Source organism: Maylandia zebra, linkage group LG19 (assembly GCF_041146795.1).
Source record: "Maylandia zebra isolate NMK-2024a linkage group LG19, Mzebra_GT3a, whole genome shotgun sequence".
Taxonomy (NCBI): domain Eukaryota; kingdom Metazoa; phylum Chordata; class Actinopteri; order Cichliformes; family Cichlidae; genus Maylandia; species Maylandia zebra.
In genome coordinates, this window is record NC_135185.1 from 24,125,277 (window position 1) to 24,149,555 (window position 24,279).

The window sequence follows — 24,279 nt, forward strand, 5'->3', positions numbered from 1 at the left end:
CAGTCGCTGGACTCAGGGGACCCCAGCACACTTTCTCTCTCCCTCTCTCCACTCTTTCTTTCCTCACCCTCCTCCTCTCTGCAGCCTGCTCATCAGAGCGCTCAGAACAGCTCACTAAAACATTATATCATAAGACACTCTAGTTTCACTCTCGCCACTCCATAAAAGTCAGGTAATTCATACTTCATTTATATACCTTCCCATTAATAAAGCTGATGAACTTTTACTCCTTAAATCTAATGGGCCATTTTAGCACGACTGCCAGCGCTTGCCGTTTTCTCTTTCCTTTTCCGTCTGCCTCTTCTCTCCCTTCTATTCTATTAGTACTTTGAAGAAGGATAATCCGCAGGCACTCAGGCACTGCACACGTACAGTGGTATGTGGCTGAGGATGCAAAGAGAAGGTTTAGGAAATTTTGAGACTTTTCACTGACCTCTGTCACAGACAAGCAGTGACACATACCATCCATGCGGTTGTTTTGTTTTTTTCTTTTCACTGTTTTCCCCTACCTCTCTCTATCTGGGCACAACAGAAGGTCACTGACCTGCAGGCCTGATGCAAGGCATCATGGCTCCTCAGCTCTGAGGCTGTTGACAAGCGACTGTGTTCTTTTCAACAACTCGTTGAACCCCCCTCCCAACCCCACCTCCCTTCTCAGGAATGTAACACAACCGCTCACTGAGGTAACCCAAGCCCCTCCCCTCTCCCATCCTTCATTTGCGGAAAGAGAGAGAGAGAGACAGAGACAGAGAGTGAGACCGAGACCAACTGGGGGTGTTAGACAGCTGTCCCCCATCTCCCCATCTAACTCTTGCTCACTCTCTATTTCTCTTCCTCTCTTTAGATTTGCTTCTAGCCCACTGCCTGTGGAATAATTAATGATGCAATTGAGCTGAGGAGAGGACTCTGACCAGCAGGGGCCATTCCTGAATGCCCGGGTAGCCGTTTTATGGAGGACCGGAAAATAGAAACAGAGAAAGACATGAAGAGACAGATAGGCAGAGGAAGAGAAGGATATAAAACAGTCCAACAGCGAGAGGAAGAGATTGTTAATAGTCTGTTCCTCAACGGTCTTCTTCCCTGTTTTCGTCCCCTCTAGTCTAATCCTACATCCCCATCCCCCTCTTCTCTCTTCCATCCTCATGGCGGGATTGGGGGGCCTGACCTGTCTGGTGATTGATGGTAATGTCTCAGGAAGTCATTTTCCCCGACAGCACCCCGCCGCCTTTCAACAGGCCTGGTGCAGAGGTGAGCCCATCACATAGACGCTGTTAACTCTTTCCTCACTCACTGGCCCAATCTTTCATACTGATCTACTTCACACCCTCATCTCTGCACCACCTTCTACCAACCCCAACCCAAAGACTTCAAGTTCTAAGACCATGGCAAGGATGAGAATGGGATCAGTGAAAACAAGTCATCTTGACATAAAAGCCACACAGGCCATCTTGAAGTGGATCTGCCAGGCAGCCCCTAATTCAGGTTGCTGGGGATAGATCCCCACGATTCCATTACTGTCAGTGCTTACCACCTCCATTATGGCAATTAGGACATGGCTCTAACACTAGGAATGCTTTGCTATCTTCTGGAATTGCAAACATCTGCCATGTCTCCGCTCCATGTGTCGGAGTGGAGTTGTCGTTTCTTAAACACACATCTTTTTACAGTCACACTCTCCCCTCTTTTTTCCCTCTTGTTTCTTCAACACTGCTCTCCACATTTATTTTCTTAATTCGACTCAAACTGTGCCTTAAAGAGATCCTTCTCTGTTTGAGTCCAAATAACCTAAAATGATCCGTGAAGAGACTTGCGGTTCCTGATTTCAATAGGCTTCATTAGTTTTTAATATCTAGCCAAGAAAAGGAGGGGAAAATGGCATGGAGATAATCAATGGAAAGGGGCTGGTACCCTATTAATCTCCCCCAAAGGATTGTGGGTTAATACACGCTCTTGCATAGGCAAACATGGCTGTGTGGTGAACACATCTGTCTGCCTGGATGGGTTACTTAATGAAACAGCCAGCGTTTGGCTGCTGAGATGGATGTCATTCCCTCAGTGAAAAATGAGTTCTCTCTCCTACTATGCTGAGGCAGAGCCACACATGATAGGACTCCATTCAATTCACTAGAGACCTAACTGTGCCCCTGTGTGAGAGCAGCTTGTCGGGCTGGACAGGCAACGCATGGGCACTCGAGCAAGTCTTCATGGAGATCATATCAGGGAATCCTAATGTGAACAAGACTCAGAGTGATCTGGGAATGAGAGAAGTCACGGAAAGACTAGATGAATGGTATTACAGTAGGAAGATAAAGAAGAACAAGAAAGAGGGGAGATGAAGGTTGAACCACCTGGGCTAGATAAGCAGGCTCAATGTGTGTGTGTATTCTAGATTGTAAGTATGCCTGTGTGCATGCATCTGCCAGTATACGAGTGCATGTCTGTTTGTGCATGTATCAGTGCGCATTCTGACAGTGTTGGAGGTGACCCCTGGTCAGGGAGTCCTGTAACAGGAGCTCACCTCCGGTTCTGCGAGCTCTCCTCTCAGTGTGCTAAACAGCCACCTGAAGACAGGATTAGCTATTGTGACCCAGCCCCAGAGGTAACTGAGATACACCTCCGGGGACAGACATGAAACGCACACTGTCACGTGTTGCAGAGACGCAGCCAGGTGGGTAGAGACTGACACAGACGAAAACAGCCGTTTAAAAAAAAAAGCTGTAAAAGGGAGACAAGATAGGACAGGTGGTGGGAGGGATTGTAGATGCAAACAGGACGCTTATAAGAGGATGATTGCAAGCAGGATACAGTGTAACGTAAAGCAAGTTAGGGTGAAGGTGTCAGTGGTGTTTGCTGTTGTGTAAAGACAACAAAGCTTCAGAGCATAAGAGGATTGGGCAGCCTAACTTACTGCCTTCGGGTAGCTGAGATTTGTGCCTCTGTGGAAATTGATGCCTGTCAGCCTATCTATGACTCAACTCTGACAATATGCATGCATGTGTGTTTCTGTGTGCATGTAAAAGTGTGCATGCTGTGCTATGACAAATGAGCGGTGCCTAATTTGTGACTGATTATGCAGGCTGCGGGTGCCCTAAACCTCTTTGAACTTGTAATTGCCCCTGGTTTCAGTAATGAACATTAAGGAGGATTCAGAAATGTGTGGCTAATTACACATTTGCCCCCTCCACACACGCACACACACTTGCACTCTTTTACATTTCTTCATCCTATTGCTGGAGAAGAAAGAGGAAAAGGAGGAGTTGGAGAAGGAGCATGAGAGCCAAGGAGGAGGTGCTGGTTTGGGAGGCATATACTCCTGTTGTTACCCTCTTTATCTAAATAATTGTACAAGCGGGTTTATTGGCTTTAGAGAGGTGCTTTGTGTGTCAGTTGGTGCAGCCCTGGGGATGTAGGGGACTGGCTTTCCCCAAGATCAATATTAAGAGAGATTCACATCTGGAGCCAAGGCCTGTTCTGCTTAGATTTGGATTTATATATTTGGGGGGTTTTTTTCCTATGTGATTTTTCATTGGTTCTCTTCTTCCTCTATCCATCTGCTTTTTCTTATCAGTGTGTGATAAAGCCTACTTTTGATAGAGAGACTGTTATCTATCACACATGCTCATTTGCTCAGCCTTACATGATCTTGGAGGGACTTGGCTACAGAGAAATCCAGAGTTCTGGAGTGAACTACATCTGCTCTGTGTGGAGAGCAGACACAACACATGGCTCGGTATAAGCGCTGAGCAGAAATGCTTGAGCAATGAAGCATTCTGGGTAAATGGTTGCAGTGCAGGGAAGGTCTACTGTGGCTAGTGGAGGGGGAAGAGTCGGGGAAAGGAGCAACAAATTGACCTGCTCAGCCTGGGTCTTTGATGTGGACTGAGCTCTCTCTTAAAAAAAAAAAAAACAGTCCATATGTTCAGAGAGGGAATAGCGATAGGATATCAATGGGGGAAAATGAAAAGGTGAGGAAGTGGGGGGAAGAGGTGAGAACAAGAGGCATGGCTCCCAGTTATAAGGACCCCACTGTGCAGGAATCCCACTGCCTACCCCTGGACTAAGAGCCGGGCAAAACAAAAGCATGCATTTGAGAAGAGTTGGACGGGAGGGGAGAAAAATCACACAAAATGGCAGGAGTGGGATTTGGTGCAGCTAGGCTCCCATGACAAACCAAACAGTGAAACTCATAGTCTGTTTTTGATTTATACTCCGTGCCTCCATCCATCTCTCTTTCCTTGCCTCCCTCCCATTTTTTAGCCCGGCTTGCCATTTCCATGCCTGTGCTGCTCCTTTTCCCTTTTGCATTTTCTCCTCTTGGTGTGAGATGAATATCAAAGCAATAGTGGGGCAGCTTGGAGGCCTGCAGCAGAATCTCATTGGCCTCCATGGTCCCCAGCAAGCAGCCGCCACTGCTCTAACAGCTCTTGCCACAACCCTGCAATCAACCGCGGGGGCAATGAGACCAGCCTCCCGGGTGGATATTCTGGAAGGGTAAGGGGTAATTTAAGGGAACTAGTTTTAAGACGTCAAACCAAAATCCTCTTATATATTTTGTTTTGAATAAGATAACCCGAAAAGTGTCAAAGGGAGGAAAATCCTACACAATCAGCTCCGACCATCTTAATAACCTTGTTTTTTAACCAGGGGCATGTTCACTATCGCAGACGCTGGGCTCCCTCACTGCATATGATGTCATTCTGTCCCATGTCCCGCTGAGCTGGCTCAGCCAGGTCCTAGCTTGGATCAGTGTTATTACTACATAAGAAATGGACAGCAGTGCTGAAGGCAGGGAAACGTTACTGAACTGGGGTCAATTCTCAGTGGAGCACACAGACGTAAAGAAGCATCCTCCTTTCTCTGCACGTGTGTTCTTGGAAGTCTCTCAACTGTTGTGAGCTGTAAGTTTATAAATCTGAGCAGCCTTGACAGGCTGAGTTCTGTTTGTAGTCTGCTGTGGTCAGGGCATGTGCAGTCACCTCCACAGGGGCCAGTCAAAGTCATGCTGTGCTGGAGCTCTTCGCCCGGGACACCTTATTTAAAACCATTATTTAAAGAAATGCATATAATATCACCTTTCGTGAAACGTGTTATTATTACTATTATTATTTTATTTTTGCTGGAGGATAATTTGTAGGTTGCTCTCTCTTTTTTCTTTTGCAAACACCGTGGAATTTCACGCAACTTAATCACCTCCATGCAGTGGGAATGTACCGTAAACAGTCCCTCAGCGAAAGCACTCATTTCTGCTACTTCATTAAACAACCTGCATTAAGATGCAAGCAGCAGGAGTGAAAATTAACTGGAAGGGATGGAAATGAGAGGAAAAACGGAGGAGGAGAAGTGGTGTGTTTGTGCAGGTATCCCAGCGTTAAAAGATACACAATATAATATGATGCTCATTTTGAGAATAAGCAAGCTATGGGATTAAGAGGGGGGAAAAAAAACTACAAAAAAACATGCCAACAATTTTTTTCAGCGTATAGTGAACGCGAGGCTAATGTGCCACGCTTTATATGTCAGTAGATTCCAAGTGGGGTTAGTTGGCTTTGAAGTGGAACTGTGACAGATCTGGATTAGAGGGCAAAGTGTAAAGGTCTGATGTTGGAGCATGAAACGAATTAGGGTTTATTACATTCTAATACAGCACTAAATCTCTAGAAACACCTACCATTTATGCCAAAGCACTGTAAACAAAGCTTTTGTCAGTCATAAGAGCTGTGACACACTAGCATTTGAAAACAATGCCATAGTTGCTCTGCAATGAAAACAAAAACTTGATTTATTTTACTCATTTACTCATTCTGTTTTCTTCTTTGCAGATTAACATTCTTGAGTAAAATAAGCCTAATTTCTCTGTGAGGGTCTGCCACTGCTGCGTTAGGCCCTCTGTGGTGTACTGGCTGGGGAAGAACAGATGGCAGACTGAGGTGGCTTGTGTCTGTTTTCCAGGGTCGCTGAGCAGCCAGCATTAGAACACAGAGGCTAGACAATAGCTAGGCACCAAACCTCGAACCCCCCACCCCCACCCACCCCCCCAAAGGTCTCTTCCACACTCATTATCAATGACTTTCAATTACCCCTGTGCCAAACATCACCAAACTATCCTGTCATATTGTCACTAACATCTGTTTTGCAAACACACAGGGAGCAGTGGGTCTTGTCACAAAAGTAACCATGTGATGACTCTTTTTCCTGCGTTTTCCACTGATGATCACACATTCGGGCAGTGGCAGTGAACCAAATTGTCGCCCGGGTTGCTACGGGTGACTGGAGGACTGACTTTTGAGCTCCTGAGGCAAACAAGCACATGACAGATTAGTGTGTGGGCCTCCTCCAGGCGTCCACCTCTGTGACCCTTAGGAGTCCCCTCCTTACACCCCCTGCTCTTACCCCTAAAGCCAACCCCTGCCTCTCCTTTGTTCATCCAAACTATCAACAACCTAGAGAGATGGACAAGCAAACAGATTTTTATGTTTTGCAGTCAACAAAAGAGGCTAAAGTTACTTTGAATAATATTTTCAACGTAAAACTTTTTTGTCTGATCTATTATCAAACACAATTTTTTTTTTTTTTATTGAACCGCTCAGTTAAATGAAATTATAGGTAAGTCGACTATTTGTTTATTGAAAAAAAAGTACTGTGCCATGTGTATGGGAAAGAAAAAGTAGGCACCAACAAATATGGAATAAATAGCTTTTGGCAGTTCGATGTAAAAGGAGGAAGGGCTATTTCAAACTGTTTGCAGATGTGTGTCTGCACCAGCTAAATGCTGCTTGTACTGGAACAACACACAAGGATTAGAAGGACTAGAGGAGCTTAAACAAAACTGGGGATACTACAGGGCTGACTGTTTAGTCTACTCAAACAACATGTCCTCTCTTTTTGAGGAATGGACTTGTACACTTGTTTATCGTATGGAACAAACATCCGTTGCCAGGTTTGGCCGTGCCTGCATCCATGTCTTGTGAATGACCCTAGCCGACTCTTTTATGTGCGTCTATAAAGGGTGGCAGAGAGAGCAGCTCCCATAGGAGGGCTCGACCTGACGATGACACCCTGTCGTCATGGAGACTAATGCTATGTTGGGCTTGGATCGGGAGTGTGCGCATGTGTGGGTGGGGCAGGGGGGATAGCTACTGTCACTAGTGTACCTAATGATGTTTTCAGCACAATGCTCTTAACTCTAAGACGCTCCTCGCTCTGGTGAACACCTGTGTTATCTGCACTGGTATCTTTACTGTTCTCGTAGGTACATTTCACTTTTCAGTCAAAACATAGCTCATTAGTCAATACTTGTACTGGTGTTACATTTAGGATGATAAAAGCCAATTATACTAATAGCTACATTTAAATACCATCTACCCATACATAAACATTTCAGAGCTGAACATTTAGTTCTACTTCACAGTCCAAGGACTCTCTAAATGACTAAAGGATATATCACTTCCCTTTCAAGGAGCCCAGGGGACCAATACACCTGGCTTAGCAGCTTAACAGCATTTCCCAAAACACCCAGGCCAAAGGGTGGCCCAGCACAGAACTTGAGACGCTTGATGCTCTAGTTGGCTACCTACTTGCTCGTCTGACTGACCGCTCTCCCTCTCTCCTACGATCCCTCACTCCCTTGTTTGAGTGCACACACTTAAGGAAAACTTTCAATTTGGCCCCGATTGCTCCTGAGGTTCCTTATTTATTTTCATAGGTGTTGGAGACTTTACACTAGTCAAAAAGACAAGGCCAGAGCCCAGAGAGGTATCTTTGCATCTGAGTGCTTCCTGTTTTCATTGCTAGGCCAACCCTTGTCTTTACAGGGGTTAGTAAGGGTTAGCGGGGGGTTAGCAGGGGTTGAGAAAGAAGGAAGACCAGGGGCGCCAAGGGGCTAATTGTAAAATTTAAAGTTTGCTTTTGCTGAGCACAAAAGGGCATTACCATTGCAAAGGTAGGAAAAAACTCCCATCACTGCAATTTTACAAATCTGACACGTTCTCTGAAATCTTTCTCTAGCTACTTATCTGACTCTCTCTTCCTATCCTGAATTCTGTGGTCCATGCTTCTGAAGTGCAGCAGAACATTTTACCCCTAACAGTGAAGTTTACCTTTCTGATAACATAATCTCCCTGTAGTATTGAAAAGCTTATACCAACAGTCTGGGATTTCCCTTCCCCTAATGTAGCTGGAAGACATCCAGAACCTCATGGTGAGGGAGGGGGGGTATTAGAGAAAAAGAGTGGGAGGGAAGATAGAAGAAGGGAGTGGAGAGACAGTCTGACCCTCTTCTGCCAGCTAACACCAGCTGATCTGTTCAACACTCTGCCAATTGCATATGGAGCATTTAAGGTTGCCAGCTCTGCAGTCAATACGCATATGGCCTCGACATAAAAGAGATCAGGGTTATCGCCGCCTTCTCTGATTGTGCAATTGTGAAGAACTGTCTCTGAGATCAATATGGTGCAAAAACTGTACTTTCCCCTTGCCTGGGAAATTGGCATACTGAGATTAGCGGTAAATATGACTTCAAGTGAGGTTACTTGCTATATATGACCGTCATGAAGGAAACAATCTTGTGAGTTCTCCCATGAGAGTGTGAGGTCAGAGTAAAGCAAGGGAGGGTGGGAGGGGAGAGGCAAAGGGCAATTTTGTTATACTGAATCTAAAAGCCAACAGTTGTTACTACTGGCCTGTGTTGTTTTTTTGTGTTTGAAGGGGGTCCTGTCCTTTTGAGCTTTTCAGAAGATGTGACAATGGCTGGATGTTGAGAACATATGTAGAGAGACCCCTGCGGCTCATGGAAGAGGAGCTCCATGCTGGCCCCTCAGTTTGAGAAAATACAAGCCCGCTCCTTTCACTCCTCACCCCTCAGTTAATGAATGCGTGAATGGCAGAATGCCGCTATAGGCCATTCAGGGGCCAAAGTCCCCAAGAATTCACCTTTGCACAAATGCATCCAGCTATGGCAAATACATTTGCTTAACAAATTAAAAGAAAGAAGAATGGTTAATGGGTGTGAGTGTGTGTGTTTGTGTGTGTGTATGTGTGTGTGAGCAAGAGAAAAAGAGCGAGAGAGTTTATGGGTGGGAGAAGTGGATGGTGAGAAGAGAAGGGGGATAATTCAATTAGCCGTCTTCCTCAGCAGAGAAATGAAGGCAGGTTAAAAGGGAGGGATTATTATTTGTACAAGACTGGCCAAGGCTTTGCACAAAAGAAACAAATAAAGATTGGATAACATCTACAAGCAGGGTTTGTGATAAAGGGGTGAGAGGGAAAGGGGAAAAAAGAGGGTCTGAATTAACCAGCGTTCTGAAAAAATGTGCCCCTCCTTTGCTCACCGCTATTTCAATTCAAATTTAAAACAATTCTAAAGATAATTGGCAGGGACTCTTCCAAAAGGTCTGTGCAGAAGCTGTATGGGGCTTTCATCAGGAAAAATGACCAATCTTGAGAGAATTTCTAGCCTTACCATAAAGCCTGTGTATATAATTTGTTATTTTGTTGTGTTTTAATGACACAAAAAAAACAGGTAATCTTAACAGTATTTGAACATTTTTCTTTCAACTAACAGTTAGTGGTACTCAAAAGTTTAATGTCTGATTGAAGCCTGGTCTGTAGCATTTGGTGAGAGGTCTCCAGTCAGAGAGCGATGGGAGCCGCGAACAGCTGTGAAGTCATTTTGATAATGATGAGAATAATAAGCGTGCAGACTGGCGTGGTGGAGCCGCTAAGGCCTGCGAGGCTCAGGGCTTTGCTGTTGCAGCTTCACTGCTCCTGAATAGATAAAAGTGATTAAAGCACTCCTGATTATCCCTGACCAATATGTAATGGATTTACAGCCCTTTCAATTAGGCTGTATTTGCTGGCTGCTTATTACTTGGGCTTTTGGTTAGGTAATCAGGGTACGGGGCTTTGAGCTGGGAGTGGGCACTGTGGTGGTGGTGGGGGCTACAGAGTGCACAAAGGGCACATGACCCTCTTAAATGTGCGGATGTTCTAAAAGACTCTAAACTAAGGCTCCTTTACTTTCACATTCTCTCTCTCATTTCTTTTTTTTATTTTCCCCATCCCCCTAAACTGTCCATCCATCCCTGGAACGGGGAACCGCAGCCTCAAGCAGCTTATGTGTCCCGGCGTCGCCACCTCCTTCTGAAATCTGACCTGTGTTGCAAAATCAATACAGCCTGATGTTCTGATAATGTCCTGACATTAGAAAGGGAGAGGGGACATGTGGACCACCCCGTTTCACTAAGAAACATACTCACGGGAAAATAACGGTTGTGATTTTACAGTTTACATTTAAATTACTGTGACATTTAGACATATGATCCAAGACTCTGATCAGTCATTGTCAGAGATTTCTGACAGAATTGTACGGTAAACACTTTCCTATGGAGCTATGGAGAAGAAATAAACTAACACATGTCAATTTTATCGAGAGATAAGTAGATTAAGGTTCCCTTATTCCACAGAAAGACTGATTATGTAAAGAGGCCTTCAATTCCACATCCTACTTCTTTACACAGCTACACAGTCACAGTCGTTCTCTTTTATTCCCCAGTTGTTTTTTTTATCATGCTGCTTGTTCAGGCCAGAGCTGCAGTGCATCTCGTACTAGAATAAATGTCTTGGATTGCTGGGTCTTTTCTTTCTTTCTTTCTTTCTTTTTTTTTTTTACAGAAAGTGTGCTGAGCAGAGTAAACAGCCCAAACTGATTAGATTGACCTGGTCACTGTGTCCCTTTGACATGTGGCTGACAAGTGAGCATCGCAGCAGCACCATCACTCTCTCCCCACTGCCTCAGTAGCTACTGTGTGACAGGTGCGTGTGAGTATGTGTCTTGAATGTGAGTGTCTCTAAATGTTTATTTGGTTTGTTGTGTGTTTTTTTTTTTAAATAATATAGACATATCTCCAAATTATAATGGTTGTGCTTACCGTGAGATGCTGGAACAGCCACGCCCTCATGATGTTTGTGGCCACCTTAGGGAAAATGCCACGCTTTTTCTGCCTCTTCTTATCCTTGTCTGGATCATCGTCATCCCCTGTGCCAGGCGATGCAACGCTGTTGTCTAAGCCATCTCCTGGACAGAAACCAAACCCAGGGTTAAATAACATCCCCGACCACACCACAGGCTCAGAATACAATAGCAAAAAAAATGGAACAGAGGTATACAGTCAAAGCTGAGTTTAAGGCTCATGAAAGATGGATAAACGGACAAATACCACAGATAACTTTGAAAGAACTGGAAAGTGCTGCACTAAGGCCAAACGAATTTCCACAGCAAAGCCAGTGTTGTGTAGTGAATATATGGAGGTAGGGGGATTTAGATGGCCTTAGACGAAGGGCTGTACAGAGACTGAGAGGTTTACATGGAAGCCTCGCAGAGCTGCTCTATACCCCAGAGCACGGGAGGGGAATAGGGGTTAATGACTCTAATGTTATGGTTGGACGCTGAAACACTGGGTTCCTCATTCCATTTTTACAGTAGGAGGAGATGGAAAGAAAAAAAATGGACACAGAGCCTTCAAGTACAGAAGAGACATGGACTCATGTCATTAATTCAATTAAATTTGCATGCTTGACATAATGTAGAGCATTTTTTCCCATCTTTTGATGAGGGCCAAAGGGGACAGGATGGAGTTATGCAGATATGTACTGTAACACACAGAAATTCATGAATTTAGGACATCCAGTTAAAGTGCGTGGAAGTAAATGTTATTTGGGGTGGTTCATTGTTGCACTTTGATGCACATAATGGACTCTTCATCAGCTTCCCGAAACCCTGAACAACCCCACCCCCAAGCTTCCGCCACGAGATTAGCATGACCGGCCAGCGGCGGCTTTGCCTGCATTAATGTCCATCAGCGTTTGATTTCACAAGGGAAGCGTGCACATACCCGGGCACGATTTCTCCTTTAAATTGAAGTTTCCATCTTTGTCCCTTGCCTTTTCCTTGTTCGTCTTCCTCGGCATTAATTGTGCATTAGCAAAAATGATTTACTTTTAACAGTCATAGTTATTTTTTCTTGCCCCCGGGCACAAATGCCTTGAAAGCCTTCCTTGAGGGCATCTAAATTATGTATCTGAAAAACTCCTCCACTAAGGAAGAGAAGGACCCTGACATTCTCAAAATTCAGACTCATATGTCCTCCTGTTTTTGGAGAGGCATCAATCACAGCCACCTATACAAGCCTTAATCTCGCATAAATATTTGAACTAATAACATTAAAAAGGGGGAAAGAAAAAGGATCCGACTAGTGGCGTAATCTAATGCAAAATAAATGAAGAATACAAGGACAGCGGGGGCCCGCACTAACTACTTTTCCCAGTTTTTTTTCTTCCCCTTGTTTTTGCCTCTCTTTTTCTTCTCAGTCTTGCACAGTGTTTTCCTTCCAGATCATTAGTGGAGAGCCACACGAAAGAGGAAAACAGAGAAGTGCCGACTTTGCGCTCCCTGTGTGAAGTTAAAGAAGCAACAGTCCTTCTGAAGGACACATGGGAATGGGGACACAGGCTAGGGGTGTTGTAATTGTAGAATGGGCATTCATTAGTGGCAAATGCCATAAATCCCAGACTAAGTACGAATCCTTGTTCAGGAAAGCTTAAAACAATAAACTTTGGTCTGGCCATAGCCCTACCCTGACTGTGAGGGGCTTCCTGAGAAATGTGACCCAGACGGAAGCTAAGTCTAACTCCCTGAGTTTGCTTCCAAACTTCAATAAAAACACAACTAGTGAGCTGTGAATTTTAACCAACTCCCTTTTGTTTCACTGCTTTTGAGCTTCACTGAATAATGTTGATACACAGTTTGCTGTTTGTTTGTATGCCGCTAGGTTTTGTGTTGATTTTCGAGCTACTCTCCAAATCCCTCTCCTGCTGTGAGCAGTCAGGCTCATCCAATAGAACCACACAGTGGCCAAAAGGCTGGCAGATTAATTTTATTGACGTTTCCATTTTCACTGCAATGCGATAGCCTCCCCCCCGGACAGGGCCAGAGCGACCCGTGCGTATTTACAGACTGACCTGTCACTTCATTACCCAGCATGCTCGCTGCCTCCTGCCCTAGCCCGCAAGGATGAAACCAGACTCCGGTGCTTTTCAGCTCCTCTCTCTCTTACATGTGCACGGATGCTGACATGTGTCCACAGATCAGGCATGTGGCATTCGAGCATTCATTCTGTGTACAGTTTAAATACAAACTGTGTACAGCTTTTGTATGACTTCAAATATGTGAAAATGTGCACACAGTAAATAAAGAATAAAGAAAAATCAAATGTGGACAGAACATGAAAAGAAAGAGCAAAGAAAGAAGAGAAACAAGAAGACGCAAGAAAAAAAAGGAGTAGAAATAGAATAAAGAAGATCCAACTTGCACAACCTCATTACATCTAAAGGAGGGCTGGTGCTTTGCATCCACCCCCACTCCTTTCTTATGAGCGAGAGAAGGAACGCTGCAGGGCAAATTGTCCCAAACGCTAATGGCTTCTGACTGTTCCCTGGCAACTCTGCCATTCTAACCTGTGTGGATGTGCACTCTGAAAAAAAAAATCAGGAAAGAAAAAAAAAGTGCAGAGCAGGGGGATGAGTGTCCCATCATCTGGCCATGTGACACAGATGGGGGTTGGCTATTAGGAGGCAGTCGAAAGGCCTAGGGGAGCTGAGGTGCTGGAGTGTAGCCCCAGGCACTTTTGGAAAAGCAGCGCCCTTGGAGACAGAAAAAAGACAGCCCCCCCCCCCCCTCTCTCTCTGTCTTCCCTCAACCTTTCCTCCTCCCTCCTTTTCCCTCGCTCACGCTATCAAGATCTTGACTTAAAGTGTCTGCAATGAAAGTTTCTGTGCAGATTTTCAGATGCACGCAAGTGGAGAAGGTGTAATCAGGCAAGATGGAAGACAATGACCGGACGCGATCAGGGCGAGAGAGTGAATGAGTGAGCGCACTAGCAAACAAACAAGCACAAGTCCAAAGCACATTACGCTCGCACACATTCCCTCTCTCATCACCAGTGGGTGGTTATTAAAAATGCATTCAGATATATCTCCTTGTGAGTAAATTGGTCTCAGGGCTGAGCTCATTAACGGGTCGGGATAGGACTGTAAACACACTGCAACTTGGCTTATCTAATGCTGGCACATTCAGGGTCACTTCAGGATTTCTTGCATCGAAAATTGTAAAGTACAAAGTGTCCTACAGTCTCTGCTTAGAATAGGGCAGACTTCAGTGGACTTTTAATGACTTTAGAGCAAAAGTTGTATTGTGTCTAGTAGGTATCCTGCCCCTTAGGGACCCACTAAGGTCGAGTCTGTCTTGTGTATATGACCATGAGTAACATATACTGCAGCTATCAGTATAACAAGAATGCCCTCCCTCTGCTGCTTTGCCGTTTTCATATGCGTGAATAAATAATGACTTGTCAATAGCTGGAAAACACATTCAAATCCAGCCATGTTTAGTTATCACATAACACTCCAGAGTGGTCCATATACCATTAATAATAATACCGTGGAGCCTCTAGACAAGCTTTAGATGTTGTGTGTGTGTATCATTGTAAAGGCTGTGCAGTGATTTTGCACTAGGAAGTCTGGGCGTTTATTTCAGGGTAATGAAGCAAGAGTGTAGAAGCAGTGGCTTATGGAAGCTGTGGTTAAAGTGACTAATTACAACAGACCCCCCACGCCCCCTGTCAGCCCAAACTAGTGAAGCGTGTTCACCCAAGCTCACCCAAAAAAAGGGGGGGAAGAGAAAAACTCATGAGGAGAGTTAGATGGAAAGAGGAGCAGATGGATACCAGAAGCTTGGAGTTTTGCTGCTTTAGGAGCTTCGCTGGTCTTAGCACACCATAGTGACCGGGCCCTACACCTCTCCCTCCAACACCCTCCTATTACCACCACCTCTATCCATGCAGGCTTGGCCGCAGAGAATGAAGTGAAAAGAAGAAGGGGGATTTAGAGCCTCCCTTTTCCCCCTTTTTCTCCTCAACTTTTCAGCCAACATAAGCGGCGTTTAGCACATTCAGTCCCCCAAATGGCAGCGAATGAGAGAAGCAGTGGGGGCTCCTCTTTTGTCCGTCTGGTTACCCCTTTTATTTACTCTGGATTTACGGAGGGGTCTTTGCTGGCTCTGGGACCACATGCTCTTGACGCACACACAATCTCTCACATAGGCACATACACAAACACATAGAAGCTCTATTCACACTAGTGGAATGGCTATTTCTCTGCTTCTCTGTGCCGACTAGGGATTACAGATCATCTTGCTATAACTGCAAGCTAGCAATATGGTTTACATTCATGTGAAACACAACGCAAGTGCTAACAAGTAAAACACGACTGCCATACCGGTTAAACACACACACTCAAACTTCCAACTTTTAGATAAAAGTAAAGCATCTGTGAATTTGTGTCTTCATGTGACCACACACCACAGACGCCATATGGTTTACTGCACTCATTCAGATCCATACAGTAGATGAGGGCTCTAAACTGAACTGTTTTAGTGTGGCTGCACCACTGCAGCCAGTGTTTTACGCTGATTATTTCCTGATCTGTGCTTAAACAAGCAGCAGCCCTTGCACTGGACCATAAAACAACAGCTTAGTAAACAGCAAGCATGCTGACAAATTGGTAGCGCTCAGGCCGGAGTCATTAACAGCCTTAAAACCTGTCAGAGCAATTACAACAAACTCTCTCCTTCAGCAAGTCCCCCTGCCAAACTCAGATGTCACCATCCACCTCCTCTTTACCACCCCCCGTTACTGCCAGGACACTGGCTAAAGGTGAATTAGAAAGCACTACCATTTTTCCCCTCTCTTCTTCTCCAACAGCCATGACACCCCAGAAAAATGAGAACAAACCTCCATCTCAAACACAGCTGTATCTGCATCCTGGGGGCTACAACTGAGTGGTTCCTTTTGCATGAGAAATAATGTGTAGTTGTCTCCCCTGAAAAACACATCATTAAGTGTTCCCTTAAATGAAGTGGAATAAGAGCTTCTAATTAGATGTTTTTTTTTTCTATGTGTGGGGAAGCGAGGCAGTCAGGCAGTAAGAAAGGCATGGAGAGAAGGAAGGAGGGAGGTGGGGGCGGGAGGAGGGATGTCAGGGAGCGGTTGCTCAACAACTCCTGTACCTCTTCCCCTCCCTCCCATCTCTGCCCCCTTCTCCAAGCCCCCTAACACTGCCATCAGGCAGATATCTCTCTGTCATCCCTGGAATGCTGGAGATAACTATCGCCTCTCCACCGATAGAAGGCCTCTCTCCTCTCACAGGCAGAGAGTTGACCCTACTCTGCACATCCCTACCATAGAGGGTGAAGGCTGAAAAGGGGGGGGGGGGGGTAGGTTGGGAGGTAAAACTTGTTTTTAAAAGCCAGTTAGACTATTTTACCTTTTAACCCAAAATATGGGCTGTAGCAAAGCCATTCCAAAGCCTTTTCAGCCTTACTTCTATAGCCAAGGAATCATAGTTTGTCCAGAAGCAAGAGGTAGGAGGTGGGCCAAGCTGCCTGATTACAGCTTTTTTTTTGTCTATATTCGCTGCTTCCAACAGTTTTTTATCATTTCATAAAATTCCAATCTGTTGAGAATGTACAATACAACCTGATACCTGCAACAACAATTAACTTTTTCCCTCATAAACCGGGACTGAGAATCATACAAACAAATTAGGCCTCCCTCCTAAACTCTTCAAGTTCTCTGCATATTTATGTCTATATGAACACACAGCAAACATGCTGCCTTTACATAGATGTGAGTTATATATAAAAGAACGCATGTCAGCTGCGACGAGGCTCTGCCATCCAAATGGGGCTTTGAGGAGGAAAAAAGATCCGAAGAAAAGAGATGGAATAAAGATGTATAAAAGAAAGGAGGCAGGCTGTTGCAGATGTCAAGACCCAATTTGCATGAATGGCAAAGGGCTAAATTGCAGGGGATGGGGGGATCTACCCTCCACCCCCTCACCCTGCTTTTTTTTGGGGGGGGGACTAAAAGGGAGTTGTGATGCCCATGACTGCCCCTCACTCAGCAGACAGGGATCAGTGGCTAATGAAGGGCTTTGGGCCTCCACCAGATATTTCACACTCTCTGCTTCTCTGACAACTCCACCCTGCTCCCCCCTGCACTCTAACACTGCAGAAGAAACTGCTGCTGCTCTTCCCTTACATTCTGACTTGAATGGGGCTAATTGGTCTCACAGGTAATCTCGGTTCATCACTCGTTTCTTCATAAACAAATTTACAAACCTGCCACTGCATGAGTCCAATTCTCGCTTATGTCTAACCAGACTGCTTCTGTCTTATCTTCTTCTCTTATTATGATACACTGAAGCTATTGTTAGTCTTGGGATTGTATATATTGACAGTGCTCAATAATTTATCATTTATACAATAGGATGCACCCAGAGAAGCATACCTGCATCTCAAGATTTGATGCAGCATTAAATATTAAAGAAGAAGTGTTTACCAAAAGTAATTAGGGTACAGTGAATAGAAACAAACATGAACAGTAGTAAAATGAGGTGCCCTCACACATATGCTTCCTAAAAAAATTACTAACTTGCTCTATTTTGGAATTTAAAAAATTTAAAAGCAGGGGAAAAAATGAGAAAGAGCAAAATGAAAAAAGGAGGTGGAGACAGTGCCGATACTTCATATGGCTCTATCTGCTAGTAAAGAGTAAATGAGTAAATGCTAGTAAATAGATTTCTAATCCCCTCTAGGAACTATTGTATATCAAAGTCTTCTACATAAACCGCAAAGAGCAGCTGTATGCTGGTTGCCAATTTAACTGAGTGTTTTTCTTTCTTCCTTTCTTTTTGTTTTTCATTCAGAGCAGCTTACATCGTTTCAGGCAATGCATGATAACAGCATAAGCAGTGATTCTCTACCCTCAATTACAACTTAAAACCAAACAAACTTGCTGTTTTTAAGCTGAAGAGGAGGTCAAGTCCTTGCCACACCTGATGGACAGTGGCATCAAAGAGTTCAACAAAGATTGGGGGGGGGCTTGTCTATATAGAGCTGGGGGTGGGGATGGAGGGTGGAGGGGTTGGTAGAGTAAATGAATTAAAAGGTTTATAAATCAACAAGTCAACCATCAGATTGCAGCCTCTGCTCAGCAGCCCTCTCATCAGCCAAATGCCAAGTTTTTTTTTCTTTCCTCCTCGCTCTCTTTTTTTTTCCACACAAATGTCCTGGAGGCAGGGAACAAAGCGAGCAGAACTGATTACTGCACTGTTGCTCCGCTCCGACAGTCTAAACTCTGTTTGGCTTCCTAATGAGCTCACTAAAAACCCAATTCATCACCCATAACCCCTTCTCAACCTGCCTTGAAATCTCCCATTATGGGGAGTCAAGGACAGTCCGTTTACAGGCTTTGGACCAGGGTCAAGGGCTGCGATGGGTGGATGTCAGTGGCAGCGACGGCAGAGCTGCCAAGATTATTTTGAAACAGGGGATACTTCCTGCATGGCTCCTCTTTCCATACACCATTCATTTCATTCTAATTCACCTTCTCCTTTGATTTTTATTCTAATGTTATACACCAAAAATATATTTTTTAAAATATACAACAAGAATGTGGTATGCTGTTTTTCAAGTCTTACACCAACTTCTCCCATCTCTTATTCCCCCCTCCCCATTTCACAATACCAGTGGTGTCTCAGTCTTAGTAGAGGAATGTCCGGCTTGATGGCTGCAACAGCGGGAATGTCCCGTTCTAGTCGGCTTTCGCACCAGAGATTTCAAATTTAATACCCTTTCGTCCCATCCCTGCAAAGACAGGAATTTGGTGGGAAGGGAATGTAGTGGGGTAGGGGTGGGGGTATAAAAGAGTGCAATACAGTCAGTGTATTAAGGGCAGGGAGAAAGGAGTGAGATGAATATTGTAGGTAAATGACAAAGAGCTGAGAAGGTAAGGAACGGGGTAATAAGGAAGCGTTTTGGTTGGAAGGAGGGGTCAGAAAGAGAAAGGTGGAGGAGGAGGAGAGCAGCACAGGGCTGGGGTAAACTCCCACAGTTCCTCATTACATGGAGCTGAAATGATCCTCCTGACACCTGAGCTGTAACCAAGAGATTACAGAATTGATGAATCCTTGGTTTAAAATGCAGCTGTTTTATTCTGCTTTAGTAATTAATTCTTTTTCCGATAGTATATTGATTAAGCGTAGCCCCTGATAAAGTTCAAACCGAGAGAGATCCCTCCAGGGTTTTGGGTTGGCCTGCTCTAGAGAGCCAATGAAAACTTCCTCCCTTCACCTGCATCTCTCTTTCTGTCAGAGCAGTTTACCCTCATAAATTAGTCAGATCTTTGTGGAGTGAAGATCTCGCTAAGTTGATACTTGCTTTGTCTGCCTCTTGCTGATACTTCACTCTTGTTATTATCCAATCACACCAACACAAATGCAGATGCCCTTACAGACAAGTATATATTACACAGCTCACCAAAACGTTAATTTGAGAGTTATCTTGTGCCGTACTGAGAGACAACACCTGTCTATTGATTACTTAGGTTCATTTGCCCTCCTTCCTTGGCTCTCACTCTCACCGAGCGAGGCACTCGTGGCATACTGAATGTAAGTATTTTTTTGTTTTGTTTTTCACTTTTTCGTTTTTTCACAAAACTACTCTTTGATTTTTTTTTTTTCATCGCTGCATTTTCCATACAGCTGTGAGTGAGAGTGTGATCAACAGAGGGTAGAACGGATCTCTCCGGGGAGTCAACTAGCAGAGAAATCAGATACAGCTTTACAAGAGACTCAGCCGCTCATGTCTTGTCAAGACCCCTCACCTAACGGCTTCTTTACAAGTCAATAACCAGGGCCTAGTGTCCTCCACTGGGCCTTGGCACACATTCACCTCATCCTATAGGAAGCAAAGGTGGGGAGGGGGAGGGGGGTAGTTTCAGAGCCTTTTTTTATTCTTTATTTTTTGCAAATTTTATATGAATAATGCTAGATTTTCAATTTGAAACTCATACAGACAGATGCTGTGGTGGAACATAAAATATAGACCCCCTCCCCCCAGACAACGGCGTAATAAATAGTGACAAATAATTGGTGATCTCACGAAAAAAGAACAGACAGAATCCTTTTTTTTAATATTAAGAACTAATGAATGACTGAATGAATTATGTAGGGAGGAGGGAAAGATAATTAGAAAATGGAAGTAGTGCTTAATACATTTACAGACTATTTCCTTTTGTTAATGGGACCGCAGCACGCGCAGAGAGGGTTTTGACGAGGCTAGTACTGACTGTCCGCCCTGCTCCTTAAGGTAAATCCAGCAGGTCATTTCATTAAGGCCCAATTCCATGGTGCTAATTTTGATTTTAGGGGCTTGACAGCTGTTGGAAGTGGAAATTGCGATGGTACGATGGTTGAGAGAGGAGCCTATTACGGCAGTGAAAAATACAAATTGCAAAGCCACTTCAAATTGGTGCCAATCTGCAACGCTGACCCACCAAAAGTCGCACTTCATCACAGTCTACGTGATGTTAGCTGCGTGTAAAGACAGAATAAGAGCCAATTACTGTTTTTTTTAAGAACCCCCCCCCCCCCCCGAGAAAACAAACAAACAAACAAACAAACAAACAAAAAAAACCCAACCTACATATACTTTTCAACAGTAATGTTTTCCTTTGTTCAGTAATAGTAATAAGAAAGGCATCAACATATGTATTTATTGAATGTGTGTCCCACAATTTTGACATATAGGAACTGTCACAAACTATAGCTGCAGGAATTACTGAAATGAACTACTATCACAATTATTGCTGATTCAGCAGTTTCATAAAGGTAGGGTTGTACTACAGTGTTTACGCGCTTTCTATTTTCCTTGAAGCTCAGTGCATACTTTTTGTTTACCTATCAATTCTCCCTCACATAGCATGGTCAACAGATGGACGTGACACATGCTTTGAGCTCCTAATTGCCTTGCCTCACAAGTTAATATGCAGCATCAGAGCTCCAGAAGGAAGGAAAAAAGCTCTTCGTCTGATGCTATTAATTAGCAGTGTTCTATAGCTCTCAGCTTTTTGAAGCTCTCCATCTCCTTTTGTTTTGCACTCTTTTTTTCTTTTCTTCTTCTTTTTTTTGTGGGGCCTCGCTATTGACTTTTCAATTTTCCCCTCACATCCACCCACTGCAATAGCAGTAGCGCCAGTGCTTCTAGTGTGGTAGCCAACCCAACAATACCCCCAAGCCTACTCTCCGAGACGCTGGCTGGGGAGCCCTGAGAGCCGGGCCAGGCCTACAGCTCCCACCAGCCCACCACTCACTCCCCATGAGACCAAAATCAAAGAGAGAGGCCCTTAAAATATAACTATGGGTATAATGAGGGTGCTCCAAAGAACAATAAGCATATACACCAAAGGAAAAATGAGAGTAGGAGTACAAAAGAAAGATGGAGAAAACTATAGGAATGTTGGCTCGCAAGTGTTCTTGAGAAGTGAACAGCATTGAGAGGATGAGGGGGGGAAAACACAACGCGATAGTGTGCTGTTGGAGAGAGGGCAAAGGGCCACAGCCAGTGGTGATGGTAGCCGGGGCCACGCATCTATCCAACCATGTATCTGAACCCGAAACAACAAGGGGGTTTGCCGCATGCCTCTGGAGCCGAAGGGAGCCAAAGGGAGCACGACTAATTTCTGCACAACAATAGGGCTGGATGAGCGCCCACACAATGGCAGGTGCTTTGAATAGCAGCAGGGCCCTTGCAGCGGGGATCTTCTCCTCTCTCACTCCGAGGGCTTGGGCTCTGGCTTGTGTAACCTTTCATTTTCAACCAGGCTTCCTTTTGACTCATAAAGGATGAAAATGATCTCATGGGGGGCCAAAGGAGTAAGAGACAGCCAGGCCTGTGAGGCACTATTCAGACCAAGTCCATCTGTGTTTTCTCTAACATCTTCTCTGCCTCTTGTTTCTTTCCCTCCCTCTCTTTCTCGTATTCAGTTCCTTTTTTTTCCAGCATCCATCGCTTCCTTACTTGTTAACTTGCCTCAATATAAATCACACTTTTTTTCTGCCTCATTTTCTTTCTTATTGACTGTATGTTGGGTTGTTCTTTTTCTGTGGTGGTTGTGTTTGTTGTGCTGCTCCTGGGCTGTCCTGTAGGCCAAGATGCAGTGGAAAAGGCAGTTTTACCCCCACCTTAAGAGCATTTTTTCCAAGGTCACAAGGTCAGGCTTCACAGATGTCTCCTGCAGACACTCAGTTGTCTACAGACTGTATCCCTGGGAGTAAGCATTTGTGCTAAACAATGCAGCTTTCCCTTCACTTTGGAAAATATTACAGTTCTTTCCTTTTTGTCTTGCTTTTTCTTGCCTTTCTTGTTTTCATTGTTGTATTTTTGAATGAAGCACCAAAGTGAGTGCAATTTTTTCCAAGGTGGGGGTTTCTGTCTCGAGATAATGAACCAAAGCACTGGTTATCACAAGATAGTGGTGTTTTCTTGCTGCTTTCATTCCTTTAAATACTCCCCGTCTCCCTAAGTTTCCTCCAATTGTTCTAATGGGGCCTTAGTCATCCTTGCCTGATGGCAGAGGGAAAGATGCTTTTAAAAGTCTTTTTCTTCTCTTCGTATGTGTTGCCAGGAGAGAAAAATGAAAACATGTAGTAACTGTCCTAAAATCCACACCGATAGACAGATACAAAAAAAACCCTTGAGTAAGCAGGGTTGAAGGCAAACAAAGAGAAACCCTAAATGAACAGAATGACAATATTTGAACTAGAACATCTCTGTGTAGCCTCAATCTTGCAAGAAAAAAAAGAAAATTCCTGAGCTAAACAGCTTTCATTAAAGTCAAATCAGCTTGTGCTTTTTTTAGGGGGTGGAGCGTGACACTGGTAAAAGGGAAGCGATTGCACCATTTACCATGCAAGTTCTGCCTCAGAACATGGAACTGTGTGTAATTGGAACAACATTTTAAAAATACAGGCACTGAGCTATCCTTGAATATCTCACTCCTTTTCATCTCGCTTTCCCTTGTTCCTTTTTCTGTTCCTTCGTTTGATATGGTGTTCTTGCTTCCCCCTCCAAACATCTCCTCTGTATTCTGCAAATTGATAACCCTCTAAATGAATTATGGTAAATGCATAATGAAGGTTTTCTCAGCTTCAGCCCTGCAGCCAGCCAGGATGGAGCATCTCGTTTGGCATGTTTGATTCGTTTTGTTGCGCATTTAGCCCCAGTGTTCCTTCGGAGTGTTCACTGCTTGGGGCATGTAAATAAGAAATTATCCTTGCTGACTAACATGGCTAATACCTCCTCTGGGGTAATCAAAAATTATTAGACGCTTGCTTCCAATAAACATTAGGGCTCATGGCACTAACCACTGTCAAATCACTCACCTCCGCCTGCTCCCCAATAGCCATAAAATGGGTGAACAAAAGTGATCAGGTGTGGAAAAAGCACCCTGGCTACACGGAAACTGAGAGACCGCAGGACTGCTATTATGCCTAAAAAAGCAGCCCTTGGCTTTAAGAGTCATTAAAGCATGTACTAGAGTGGGAATCAGACTAGAAAATGAGCTTATCTTGCATAAAGCCCTCAAAAGCTTTGCATAAACGTGAAAGATGTGTGCGTGAAAATCAGCAGCAGAGAGGAAGAACTCGGATTGTAACACACTTCCTTTATCATCCTCCCACTCTTTTGGATGGTGGCAGCATGGTTAAAGCACTACCTGTAGGGTATAGCTGCTTTGCTCGGTTCCAAATATGCTTTAGTGTCTAAACCCTGGTTTACGCAAGAGAAAAAAAACCACACAGCAAGTGAACAAGCTTTAGCTAGCCTTGCTAAGCCACTCTACTCAACCATGTGCTGTCTTTTGGAGGGACCTTTGCTGTGATGTGCAGTTTTGACATCAGGGGAGGAGAACTGGGAGGGTGGGGGTGGTGAAAGAGATTAAAGAGCCAAGGGAGGCAGAAGAAAGAAATGAAAGTAAAAGAGTGCAAGGCCCATTGGTCAAACACAAAGGGGAAGAGAGGGAAAGGACATTTGAAGTCGGGGTTAAACTCCAAATAAGCACACCTTAAACTGGCTCATGTAAGCTAGCAGTCAAGGTTTTTGGAGTTTCCCTGCAGGTGTGCCTTTGACAGACTTGGCCCCCATAACCTCTCTCTGATCTAGAACGGGGCCTGGGGTTGGACACAGAAACTAGTGGCATCTTGCTGTCTCTCTCTCTCTCTCTCTCTCTCTCTCACACACACACACACATGCTTACATTCTCTATAAACACACACGCACACACCAACACACCGCCAGACAAGGGGAAAACAAATCTGGTGAGGACTAAA

At 44.4% G+C, this 24,279-nt stretch overlaps 1 protein-coding gene across 5 annotated transcripts in view; it reads right to left on the reverse strand.

Annotated features, from left to right (window-relative positions):
- The window catches only part of meis2a (Meis homeobox 2a), a 79,491-nt gene that overhangs the window by 34,797 nt on the left and 20,415 nt on the right, over nt 1–24,279 (reverse strand). For 4 of the 5 annotated variants that reach the window (XM_004540362.6, XM_004540360.5, XM_004540365.4 and 1 more), the window contains exon 9: nt 10,926–11,071. In XM_004540362.6, coding sequence (XP_004540419.1) covers nt 10,926–11,071 — 146 coding nt within the window. The remainder of the gene's footprint in view (nt 1–10,925; nt 11,072–24,279) is intronic. The other variant, XM_004540361.6, reaches the window with a different exon arrangement.